At 39.7% G+C, this 13,702-nt stretch overlaps 1 protein-coding gene across 2 annotated transcripts in view; it reads right to left on the reverse strand.

Moving 5' to 3' along the window:
- LOC121525904 (nesprin-2-like) overlaps positions 1–13,702 on the reverse strand; it is an 81,189-nt gene that overhangs the window by 28,702 nt on the left and 38,785 nt on the right. For both annotated transcript variants that reach the window (XM_041812111.1, XM_041812112.1), the window contains exons 32-34: positions 13,199–13,354; positions 9,431–9,589; positions 7,887–8,053 (exon numbers count right to left, since the gene is read on the reverse strand). In XM_041812111.1, the coding sequence (XP_041668045.1) occupies positions 7,887–8,053; positions 9,431–9,589; positions 13,199–13,354 (482 nt within the window). The remainder of the gene's footprint in view (positions 1–7,886; positions 8,054–9,430; positions 9,590–13,198; positions 13,355–13,702) is intronic.

Genomic DNA, 13,702 nt, shown 5'->3' on the forward strand with positions numbered 1-13,702 from the left:
ATCTTTTCTAGCCTGGGAATACCTTTGGATCCCCCAGGAAGAGTCAGAAAACGTTATTGAGGGAAGGGATGTCTAGGCCAGCCTGCTTAGCTTGCTGGTACCCAGAGACCCAGGTGCAGATGAGTGGTAGAATCTGGATGGATGGATGGATGGATGGATGGATGGATGGATGCATGGATGCATGGATGGATCAATGCATGAATGGATGGATCAATGCATGAATGGATGTATTGATGGATGCACTGATGGATGCATGGATGGTACAGCCTGCTGGTACAAAGACCTGGCCACGGATGGTTGGATTAGTGGATTGATCAATGGCTTGATGGATATGAGTAAAACACAGGCTGAAAGTTAACTTGTAGCTACAGTTGATTTTCTTGTGCCATTTAAGAATTTTGCAGAACTAAAGCATCCAATTTGAAGCGCAGTCATTACTGGATGCATTTTCTGCAACATTAGCACTTCTGAATGAGATTTAAATAAAATACATATTTAAAAAAGTTGCAAACCATGGTAATGTAATTGTTTAACTACAAGAAACAGCCTCAGTGAGCATTGAATCTTGGTAGAAAATGTTGATATCTGGATTTAAGCACCTTTAAAGCTGCAAGAAAATGCAAAGGCAAAGAAAACTAGTTCTGGACTCATATTTGTATCATTTGGTTATTTCAAAGTTATATTGAAGAGGTAACTGGCATAATGCCAGAGGAGCTCTGTATCATAAGTGATTTGAATAATTAAAAAATACCTAAATCTGAGCCTCAGTGCTTTAATGATTAAAATAAAAAGACTTCAATGGGACTAAATTGGCAATGTACCTATGGATTTTTCAAGTTTAAGTTGATTTTCAACTTTGGTTTGTTTGGTATGGTTTTTTATTTGATACAGACCACAGAAAATAAACCTCAGTTATAATCTGCCTCTACATTCTCACGAGCCTCTTCCAGCATGTTTGATTGGTTCAGAGAGTTGGGGAGTGTCCTCCTCCAGCGTGCGATGCTTGGGTGGATTAGGCGACCGAGGGTTAAGTGAGGGCTGGAGCCCAGTGATCTACAAATCTACTTTTAGCCCTGTCTCCATTTTTTTATCCACCACACATGCACTCAGAGACAGACACTTGTTGCTTTATTCAGTGGAAATGCTTACATTCAAAAATCAAAGTTGGAAATAGAGCTGGTCATCATGAATTAACTGCTGGTATTTGCTGAAAATGCCATTTCAGCCCTTACTACAAAATTCCTTTGACGGTTTGGAGGTGTGCCGAGCATGGCCAGTGGTCACAATGGTTTCCCATCATGTTAAGCAGCTTGTGCAGAAAGACACTCCCCACTTTTATCAGCTTAATAGGTCTCACCCCTCGCTAGTCTGTAACAGTAGATCCTTAATCCCACAATTGGTTTCAGTTCTTTAGATGTCATGATGATCGTAAAAAAATTACACCTTACACATCTTCAATGGTAACAAGGGGCCATTCACAAATACTGCTCTGGGATGTTTATTGGTTTTGGCCAACTGATTCAAATAAAAGAAACCTCAATGCTACATTTGAGCCATGAACTTTCTCCCTTTTTATTAGCTGTGTTTTCACTGTAGCTACCAGTGTTTTAGTTGATTTCCAGTGGCATTCATTACTTCCAAAAACTCACTGCTTGAAGAAGCAAAAAGTGGTATATATTTCTTTTTAGGCAAAATTACATGTAGAATCTGAATGCTTTCCACCACAATCAAATTATAGGCAGCTATTTTTACAGGATAACTTGGACAATAAGAATATGTGAGCTGCAATGATGTCAGATAAATGTATCAACACTTATATGACCAAAAAGACCTAGTAAAATAACAAAACGGAAACTGAGTATCATAGAACTTTCTACAAATCACACCCAGGCCAACAATGGCCCTGCTTTTTTACACTTCACATCAACTTAGTTCCTTGGGGCCTTGGCTATCAGGAAATAACAACAGCACCAACAAACACACAACAGAAAGTATTATTATCAACTTTCTCGTAAATTTGGTTTTAATTTAAGCTTGTATCATGCCATAGGTGCCTTGGTTTTCCAGTGAAAATACAAATGGGGGGGCCAATAGCAACACTGGTAAGTTTTTCTTGGCAAAAATGTAATAGATAGGCAAATTATCATTGATTCAGCAATTTGGATTTGTTGTATCAACGCTCTGAACGAGCACCACAGTCTGTGCCTGGATATAAAATGTCCTGGGAGGGATGTAAATGCAAGTTGCTCTCCATAGATCTTCAAAAATTTAAGCTTCTGATCACAATTGACTCCACTGAGATCCGTGTTAAGGTTCCTTGTAAACAATGTAAGTACTGGAGGCACTGCAGATCCAATTTGATTTCAGGGTCAGTCTTGTTGTTGTCTCTTTTAATATGTCAGAGTTTGGCTTCATCAGTATAGTCTTGTGAAATCCTTTGGCACTTCTAGGAGTGGTTCCTGTGACTTGAAATTCTGGGTTGATGGAAATGTGTCTCTTGTCCCAACATTTTTGAAAGGCAATCTTGATCTTCAGCTTAAGAAAATGTAATGCTAGTTCCATGTAATAGAGCTTTGATGTCTTTGAACCAGTCTAACAGTGAGTCTAAAGGGTTTGTGGCTCTAATTTTAAAGTAAAGTTGTGTGTCATTTGTGCAGAAATGAAACATGTAGAAGTAGAATAAAAGATGACCAAGTATGGAGCTGTGGGGAACACCACAGAGGGGCTGAGGAGGATATCAAGTAAACAAGGTAGACAAACATAAGGTACAGTAAGTTTAAGGCCCATTTCATTACAAGAAGACTCCCACACTCAAAGCCAAGCCTATGAAGAAGAAGTTTTCATACACTAACACCATCTATTACCACAGAAATGTGTATTTCCCATGGCTGAGGTAAAATCACATCTAAATCAACAGAGTGACAGCAGCACATTCCATCAGAGACACGAGACTCGTGCCTCAGCAGTGGCTCATTAACAGGCTTAGCCTTGTTATGCTGGTCAGTCCCTAGGGGGGACGAGGGGGAGGCAGCTGAGCTGAGGGGAGGGGAGGGCAAATCCACTATTGTGTGTCACAGTGCTTCTCCCATGTGGTCCCCATTTTATTGTTTAAGACAGAGGTCACCTCTCTGTACTAACAACATGTCAGTCACGGCAAAGACCCTTATCCTCTTCAGTGGATTCGCCCTTTTCGTTTTGAGATGGTAGCCTGAATCCTCTCTGCCTGTGTCCACAATAGATGACTATGTTCTGAGACAATGTTGGTCCCAGCTTGACACCATTATCTACAATAAAGGTGCTGTGATATGGGCTTATGTTCAGCACAATAGTCCATTTGAAAAGTATCAACACTGGAGTGTCTTCTGGATTTTTGTTCAGAAAATTAGTCATTTATGTTTCAGTTTAAACATTTCCAAAGACAACACTTTTACAACTATTTCCCTACCATTTAATATATCTGCTGTTTTTAGCAAAGAAAACAAGCATCTTGGCCCTCTTTTGATGACTTTTATGGCCAAAGAAATAAATGCTTAAACCACCTTTTAACTGCATACAATGCGAGCAAGCATTGGCAACAAATTAGCTTGATCACACAGATTTCCTTTGTAGTATTCTGACTTTCCATGAATGACAAAGAGCAACATCTTTTCTCTCATTGTGCCCCATTCCTATTTTTCTTTTTGCCGCTCATGTGACATGGGCAAGAACCAAGGAAAGAGGGAGACGACAATGCACCAGGAGTGTTGAACAGGAAGATTTTCCTGACTTACTTTCACTGTTCTCACACAGCGGGGTTTGTTAGCTTGTTTAACTCCAAAGTGGAGGAAGTTGTGCATTGATAATATCCATCCTGTGTTTGAAGCAATGCTATGACATGCATGGTGTGTGATGCTTGATGATGTGAAATGATGCCTGGCATTCTGTTAGGACAGGCTGTTAAGATGCCTTGAAATTTCATGTTTAGAGTTGAAAAATCATGTTGGAACAGATACTCAAAAATGTAAAAGGTGTTCAAACGTGAGACATGGAGAGGATAAAAAGGGGAAACCCTGACTAAATGCTCCATGATAATATGCTCATTATGGCAGCTTCTATTCCACTAGTGAAATGGGAATGCATGGATGTTTTTCTGCTCATTTTATCAACATAAAATGATCCAAACAAAATGAAGCTATAGCTTTCTGTGCTGAATTATGATAAAGAGACATCTTCATCGTGCACCATCACCAACACATTGTCCAAGAGCTAAAAATGTACATCACGTGGTAAACATAGACAGGCTAGAAGCTTCAGGCTTGAAAGAGAGCAGAGAAGCACCGCTCCAAGAGAGGTCGAGTATAGCCTCGGTCACAAAATAGCCACCATATGGCAGATCTAAGTAAGTCATTCCCATGGAGGATAAGTCACCTCCACTTCCCCCATCCCCTCCTCCATACAGGACTGCTTTAACCAGTCTGGCTCTGAGTCAACACTGTCCACTTGTGCTCAGCTCTCAGTTCAGTTAGCTCTTAGTTCCTTTGTAGGTTTAACAAACGTATGATCTACTAAATATAGAGCCATTTGCAGTTGGCAAAAAGGCAATTTATAAGTGTGCATTGCAGTCATCAGATGAAACTTGCTGCCCTGAAATGTAGTAGTAATGCTGTGCACTCCACTACCATGAATTTGTTTTGCTGCATAGAGGACTCAGTCAATGTTATTTATTGAACTGATTCATAGTGGGAATTCAAACTTGCAAAAACAAGTAAAGGAAAGTCTCTGCTAATGGTACATGTCGTAATAAGCTAAATAATTATCCTCAAAACCAAAACAGGAACATTCAAACAAAGCGGAGTTCACGCAAAATGTTCCTTTGATGACAGCAGTTACAAAGCAAAATCATTAGACCCTCAAAGATTAAAAGAAACAAAGGTTTATAAGGTCAAAATATGAAACCTTTTTATTTATGCAATTTATAATTTAGCAGACTAATCTAAAGTCATGAAAACACTCTTTAAACCAACTCCACACTGCAACAGTCAAATTACTTCATACGGTAACACTGTGAAGTTGTTTTACTGGATGTTACTAATGTTAGCAGTGCCAACACCACCGGCCTTTGATCCTCTTGGCAGGTTAATGTAAATGATTTTTCATGTCCAGTCTTTGGACAACTCTATCCCCATTTTCTGGAACAAAATAGTTCTAAACCACTCTGTTCCCACTATCAGGGCTATGAGTTATTAGGCGTTTATATTGGATTACAGAGTACTGCAGAGGAGGCAGTGAGGCAGTCATCATTAAGAACAGCTATGGTGGATAATAGAGGCGAGAGGCCATGTTACAGTTTAGATCAGCGGTTCTCAACTGGCCGCACATCAGGACCCACCACTTCCCTCTTATCAGAAATCGCCAGCCAAATGTTTTAAAATTTTTAAATGCTTTAATTTATTTCAGAAAAATTCTGGAGTTTTGACCTTAAACATAACAAAACACGACTGACGGAGAGACAGGACAACTCAAACATGTTAAAAAGTGCACAGATTCCCTGGACTGCAGCCAATTTTAGAAAATTTGTGAGGAATTACCTTGATATCTTGGAAAAACTAGCTTTGTTATCCCAAGGAAGTTGGATAGATACATGGAAATCTTGAGATTAAAGACTGAAATGTACTTGTTATCACAGGTATTCACTTAGGGCTTCCATACATTACAGACTTTTCAACACTATTTTTTCCAGGTACTTGTTCACGACCCACAAGGAAGAGCTACGCGACCCACTACTTGAGAACCACTGGTTTAGATAGAGTGTTTGAATATGATTTTAGGCTTGAAATTATAGAAAAATTGCTATTAATTAGTTGGACTGACAAGTAATTCTGTTGCTGAGCACAAAGAAATCCGACTTTAACAACTTAATCAGGAAATCCGCTGCATCTCTAGTTTAAAATTACTTTTTGGAGTCCTACAGGGGAAAAATCTGTCTTATCTCATACATTTTGATTAACTCAATCATTAATTCATTCATTTTCTATATCGCTATCCTGTTATCTTCCTGTTTGAGTTCACCAGTTATTGAATAATTAGTTCTAACTGGTCTTAAGCTGTTTGGGTAACACTTATGTGGACATCCAAGATGGTGTACAAAGCAACAGTTAGGACACTATAATGACAATGTTACCGTCTGTATATCAGTGCTACCAGTGATATTGAATGTATCAACAGAAGAATGAAAGTAGAAGAACATGCTGGTGATAGAAAAGTGTAAGAAGCAGCTTCACTACATGCACATAGATCCATGACATGTTCTGCAATATCTCAAACCTATCTGCAAACTCATGGTGAACTTCTATATACACCCACTACATTCACGCATCAAATCACCCCAACCTTAGGGCAATTTTTCTTGTGTCAGGCATGAAACGTCCTTGTCATGGTGAAAAATTTGGCATGAATGAGAGACAATATGGCAGGAATTTTCATGCAAAACAACATGACACACTAAAATTGGCCATTCAAACAAAACCACCACCAAAGCATTGATCTGCTTACTGTGAACATTTACATTTTACTTGAAGCTGTCAGTCACATTGCACAATGCAGCTTCATGTAGATAAGCAGTAAAGAGGCACTAAGCTGATGCATGAACAGGTCAGCAGCTCACAGCCTACAACCACCAATGAGATTTGCATTTATGGATTAATAATACTATCACTCATCCTGTGGCTTTTCTTCTTTAATCTGCAGTCACAGTAGAGTAACAGCTGGGCTCGGCCTATTCTGGAAGTGGAAACCAACAACACACTGATAAACCTATACAAGGTTGAACTACAAGGGTAAAGAACGGAGTTATAGTCTTTAAAAAGTGCATAATGCCACTAAAAACCTCAGGTTTTATGGGAAGTACCTATATGAAATGCCATTAAAAGACCTATAGTCAGCAAAAGCCCTGATTTACAGCATGTAAAAGCTCAGGTTAGCTTAATCTTGTACAAATCCTGAATTCTACCATAGCACAACACAGCACACAGTCAGAACAGAACCATAATTACTCCCTATTAGAAGGAAAACTGTTGAAAATATCAGGTTTAAAGCTGCTCTTACCTCATCTAGTAGGAAAGTCAATAGAGGTATAACGGAGTCTGTTTCCAAGATAGGCTGTTACAGTTATTGATCAATGGAGTCATATGAGCCACAGTTATAAAGAGGAGTTTGATCACATGAGAGGGCAGAGAGATGCCATTCACATTTTTAAAATTGTCAAAAAGCCAGCACAAAGATTGATACACAGTAGAAGGTGTTAAAGTAACTATGGCTACGGTCACACTGCACTTATAAGTGACCTGAATCTGACTTTTTTGCTCACATGTGACTCATATCTGATTTTTTTTTTGACAGTGTGAAAAGCACAAGTCACACTGAATCTGATCTTTTCGAATCAGATTCAGGTCACTTTTGTATGTGGTTCTAAATCAGATATATATCTGATCTTTTTGAAGTTGACTGCAGTGTGAAACATAGCCTAAGGCAATCAACAAGCTAGACAGAGGGGTAACACTGCCCAAGACAAGACATGTTAGTCTTTGCTACACAGTCCCACTTTACTGAGGTTCAACTCAACATTTCCAGACACTGCAGTAATAAAGAAGAAATACTGTTGTAATTCTGCTGAATGCAACATTAGCCTGCAAACAGTTAACACACACTATTGTGCTCTGGAGCTTTTCAGCATGCTTATGTCAGCATAAAACAACTGTAAAACGCGTTGTTCAAACATGGTAAACTTCAGTTAATGTGAGATCTTTCATCTGCAAAGCTAACATGGTTTTCTACCAAAATACCAATCCATAGTTTTTTCTGGCTTTCTCCTTCTTTTCTCCTGCTCATTTTGCTCTTTATCATCTTACCTGGCCTCTATGTGGTCGAACAGATGCTGCCAGCGGTCATTGATGTCCTTCAGCTTGTCGTTGATCTCCGTCTCTTTCGTTTTGTTGCTGGCTGTAATGAGTTGTTCTCCAAGCTGCTTCAGATGGGTTTTATTCTCACTGAAGAGGTTGATCTCTTCCATACAGTCCTAATGGAGAAACAAGAGATGTCACTTTCGAACCATTTTTTCACATCTTGAGGTTTCTACAGGAGTGGGAAAAGAGACATGCATCCTTTGATAGAGAGGCGGTTGGCCCTTAAACTGCTATGATTACATGTTAAAAACAAAATATCATAGCTGCAAGTTAAGTTAATTTGATATTTCTTCATCTTTTAGCAACAATCTGTTGGTCTATTCCACTAAACAGCTGAATATTGGCTGTTTAATAGTTGTCACAATTAGGTATGTAAGTCTGAGGCTCTCCACTGGTAGGTTTTGTGTTTTGTGTACAGAATGTCTAATTTTGCAGATTCTGATCAGTTTTTATGAACCAATGAGTGCCTTTCCTGCATCACTTTATGGTTATGATCTGGTGCACTTCCCTTTTTGTGTCTCTGTTTTGCAGCAAGTACATTTTTAGTGTTTTACCTTTTAAAATCAGTGATGAGTGCATTTCAATAACAGAAAATTGCAAGGTTTATTTAGCAAACAAAGATTAAAATTGCATGTTAAATCAATGAAAGAAACAAAACCACCAACATATGGGATGGCTCATAATAAAGAGTGTTCACTCTCATCCTAAAACAAAAATAGTAAACCCTTTAGCTTGATTAAATCTTCACTCTATGCAGGAAATCGTGACAACCTTTGACTCTGGCATCTTGCCAGGAAGTAACCCATCTCCTGCCAAGACTCTGTGTGCCCGAGCAAGACACTAAATTTAAACCTCCAGGGCCTGAATAGGTTTAATCCCCTCTGCCGGGGCAATAAGTTTGGGTTTCTATAGCAGATATCGCCTTCCCTCTCCCTCCCATTGGCCCTGCTCACACCGTGACAAATGAAAGGACCCGAGAGCTCCGCACAAAACAAACCCGCGTGGCCCTGCAGGGACATGAACAGCTGTCGCCTATTTAACAATCAGGAGGGAATTCACAGCTTTTTGTAAAGGCGAGGCTGTCTGTCTACCACAGCACCGCCCAGTCGACACATCCTAGGGAGGCTCAGTGACACAGCGTAATATAGACGCTGTTTTAATTATTCAAACCATCTCTGTTTCTGCTTTATTTCAAATATATTATGGAGTTACATCTTTATTTTAAGACACAAAATAATTCATCAGTTCATGCTAATGTCCCTACCTGGTAGGTTCTTTGGCTACAAAGAACAAGCAATTAAAACCAAATACTCAGCCTCTTTATAGCTAACATTTTCTCACTTTTTCTCAAACTGCCAGTCTTGCATTTCCAGACAGATTGAAGTTATGTTTTAGTGAATTTTAGCACATGTTAGACCCCTGAAAGAGTATAGCCCACTGCTTTAAAGTGGTGGTGTTGATAGGTAGACGTGTCTGCAGTGGCCTCCTACCTTCTTCAGTTTCTCCACCATCTCCTCGATGTTGAGGTCGGAGTTGTGCGCCACCTTGTTCTCCATCTGTGTCAGCCATTCGCACAGCTCTTTGTTCTTCTCATTGAAGATGATCCAGGCGTTCAGACGATCTGCAATCTCCTGTTTACGCAGAGACACCTGACACAAAGATAGATGATGACATTTTGTTACTGTATTCTCTTTGTTTGGATGCACCAGGATATATTATTTTAAAATCATTCAAACTGTTTGAATGGTTGAACCTCTGGTGTAGATCCACTGCTTCTTATTGACATGTAAGCCATTTATGCTTCAACAGCGTAGCAACAACAGTATTAAAAGTTCTACATCCAAACAGAAATCTGAGGAAGATGGTTACTGGCACTTTCCCCTAAAATATCTGGAATACTTGGGTTTTAATTTAGCCATGTTGCAGCTCCATTAATAATAACTAGTGTGAGATCATGAGAACAAAAATACACTGAATGGTGCTCTGTGACCCAAGTCCTCACCAAAAACAGAGAAGCTGTTAGTTGGCAGGAGCAGCAATACACAAGTTATTTGTGGTGTAACAAACAAAGTGTTTGTTTAGCTCTGATTAACTCTTGGGGTGCACTTGCACCAGGGCCTGTTGCCCTGTACTGTGTGTGTGACTGTCTCCCCTCTCCAGTCCCCTGCTGGCCTACACTCCCAGACCAACAGGTCCTGGGCATGGATATATCATCATATCTACATATGTCACAAGCAAAGGAGAACTATAAAGTCAACATGGCGGCAACTTTACTCACTTTGTGGCTGATTTTATGTTGTTTTGGTCAGTTGTGGCCCTTGCAGTGCTGTTTGTAGTCATATTTATACTCTTTGCCTTCACTATGAATATGATGGAGGCAAAGAGGGAGGATCCCTCTAAGCCGTCTTGAGAGGCAGTAGCAGAGATGGGTACAGAATCAGCAGAGCAAGTACAGGAGCACAGCCCTGAATGTTTATGCATGTGGAGCTCCTGCCAAGCCATGCTCACATGTTTAATGTAAAGTAGAAACTCCATGTGAATTGACTGACAGGTAACATACAGTCCCAGCATCAGTGGGTGTAAGGACAGCAAAACCTCATTATGGCACTTTTCCTTAAGTGTGCTGTGAAAAACACTTATTGTTAATTATGACTGTTGAGGAACAGTTGTATCAAGTCATAGGTGCCTGAGCACGTGAGTGAGTAATAGTATTATGCTGAAGTACACCTCTTCAAATCTGTGCCAGGGCTAAGGAAGCATGTCCTATCAAACTAATGGGACTCTGGGGGTCGAACACAGTATGGATCACCCAGTAAAAGAGTGCAGTCTTGGACTTGGCCTTAACCGTGTCTTCTAAACTTCTATCAAGACTGAAACTCTTCTGTAGACATTGAGATACATGAATATTATATATATGTTCTTTAGAGAAGGCATGGGTGAAAATAAACACTTATGCACATGTGATCATGTGCATAACCTTATTCACTGAATGAGAGTAATTTCTGGTTCACCTCAACTTGAAAGTTATCAAGGCAGGTCTTTATTGGAAATGTAAATGTTAAGCATAGGTTAACTGAGTGTTTCTCAGGTGATAATCTTATAATTTTTCACTTAATGCATCAGTTTATAGAAGGCTAACTAGTGGGACTGTTTTCTAAAGAAAACATAATGATGCAGTGCAGAAGGTTGACTGTGTGACTGTTTCAAATTGTCCCTCTTAAAGGTGAATAAAGCAGCATGCCATTTCAAAGAGGAGAGAGGCACAATAATAATTTTTAATATGAGTATAATGGCTTCTTTTTGACAGTTTTTCTTTAAAAAAAGGGACAGAGGGAGAATTGTGAAGAAAAAAAGTGTAGTTGGTAAAGTGGTTCCAGCCCTGCCTACTCTAACATGTCCATACAATCACTGTGTGTCAAAATACCTTGTTCAGATAACTGGAAATGAGACGCTGGAGGGGTTTTCAAGCTCTATATGATGATTAAAAGAATGTACCAAATTACTGCTGTCACTTTTACCCTCACTGAAAAAGTCAAACTGAAGCAATATTGTCCTCCACTAAGCAAAGCAGTCAGAAAACAGAGGAAAGTCCGCTTATCTATAATTATAAACGTTAAAAACTGAACACTTTTTTACTTGATTTGATATGTTGAGAAGCAATACATTTGAATTTTACATGATAGCCAGCTTCACTGGTATGTCTTAGTTAAAAATCTTCTGCAAACTTTTCTAATAATGTGAAAGAGAATTCCCCCAGCTAGTGTGTAAATACTCCTGTTACCTTGTCAGATGGCAAAAAGTGAAAGTCACTGAGATCACTTGACCAACCCTCCCCCTCAAACTCATTTCAATACAAAAGCTTGTCTTCCTGAACTTTCTCAGCTCATTACAGCATTTCTCTCCTGTCACCATCTGTTACCCCACAACAACACTCAACCCCCAACTACCCCCACTCAGACCTGTTGGTCTCTTTAGTCTCATTATAGACTCATAAGATTTACCAACTAGTTTCCCTTTAAATGCTTGAACTTCCCACGGACAAAGGCAAGTGAACTCAAAACCAAATGCAGGGCAGCTTCTATAATGAAGAGGTGAGAAGAGGCACAGACATGTCAGATGAACTCTCTCTTTGCAGTCTTTCACTTCATTATGAAAATTAAGTTTCTGTGTCGAGCTTGTGGAGTCTTCGTTCTGTCTGTCTGAGGGGTTAAAAAGACTCACCTGACCTGCTCATGATCCAAAAGACAACTAAAGAGACAGACAAGCGACATATGTCAGCTCTCAAATGATTAACCGTGTAAAAGCAGCTAAAAGCAAGCCAAAGGGACACATGGCCAGGGTTTCTGTGAACTTTACATGAACTCTTTCTCCTTGCAAGACAAAACAGAGACATGATTTTTTGGAAATAATTTGCAAATTTTAGCTGTAAATATCTGGTGATAACTAAATAACTTCATCTGAATAAGATGATTTATTACAAATACTAAATATCTATAGATCTGTTCCACTGAGTGAAGAGCCATGCTCTGCAGCAATGCTTTGTGCAAAGTGCATAAGGCCTCTTACATTCAGAGCAGCCATAAAAACAAAACTCATTGATAAATTATTTCAAACATCTCATGATCACAAGTTAAAAAATAGGATACACATAATACAAACAGCTTTATGTACAACTTTCAAGGTGCTTAAAGGTAGCATTAAGGTGTACTATGTTTGTGGAAATGTGTCCTAATGTACTTAAAGATGAATGAAAAGTGCCAATCTTACTGTTTGTATAGGTTTGATAAGAAGAGCTTCACAAAGTATATTAAAATGACTGTCTTTTTAGGTTCAGCTGCCACTATTCAAAGACAGAAACAAATTGACAATTAAATAACACATTTTATTTATTTATTTAATTTTAGAAAAAGTGCTCACAATAATAGGATTTTATTTGTTTGCCTTTGCTACATCAGATCCATAGAACAGCAAAATGCTACAAAGTGAGGAACTTTTTAATTGAGACCTCAAACTGATCCTTCTCAATCAGTGAAAATACCTAAACATCACTCAAATTATGGGCAGAAATTCTAGGAAGAAATGCAAAGTCAAAGAGCCTCATAATGAAACCGGCGTTAGTGTAAATGTATGAAGCAAAGAGTAAAAGAAGCAACAGAAGCATCCTCTTAGCGCAGGTTAAAATAAGGGTAATCTACAGCAGCAGCTGTGTTTAGCCTGTGGCAGAGTTTAAGTTTAGCCATCACAGCCTGCAGACTCACCTTGAGGCAGAGTTCCTCCCACTGACAGTGAAGGTGCTCGACCTGCTCCTGCAGGAGCAGGACATCGTCAGCAATGATGTACTGGGACAGATCCGTCTTCATGGTGCTCAGCTCCGTCAGGCTCTCAGCCCAGTCCTCCAGGGAGTCCTCGTTCTCCTGCATACCATAACACACCAGAACCACCAGAACAAACCGTCAGGGAAGCCCTCCACAGCTCTGCTCTCTCTCTCAGCTACTCCCCAACCTCTGTCTGTGCCCGGCTGATTTCTTTTTCACTCCCTGTCACTCTTTTCTCTCTTTCTCCCCGCCCAGTGAGAGGATTAAGGGCCACAGGCAGCAGCCCGGGCCGGGGGAGGGGTGGCAGTGAAGGGGGGAGGGGAGGGGATGAGGGATGGGTGGAGGATAAAGGCGGTGATGGTAAAAGAGGATGGTCTGAGTCAAACCTGTTTCAAACTTTGTTTTGCTCTTTTGGAACCTTAAATGATCTTTTCCTCCTAAACTCAA

This window comes from Cheilinus undulatus, linkage group 18 (genome assembly GCF_018320785.1).
Source record: "Cheilinus undulatus linkage group 18, ASM1832078v1, whole genome shotgun sequence".
Classification (NCBI taxonomy): Eukaryota; Metazoa; Chordata; class Actinopteri; order Labriformes; family Labridae; genus Cheilinus; species Cheilinus undulatus.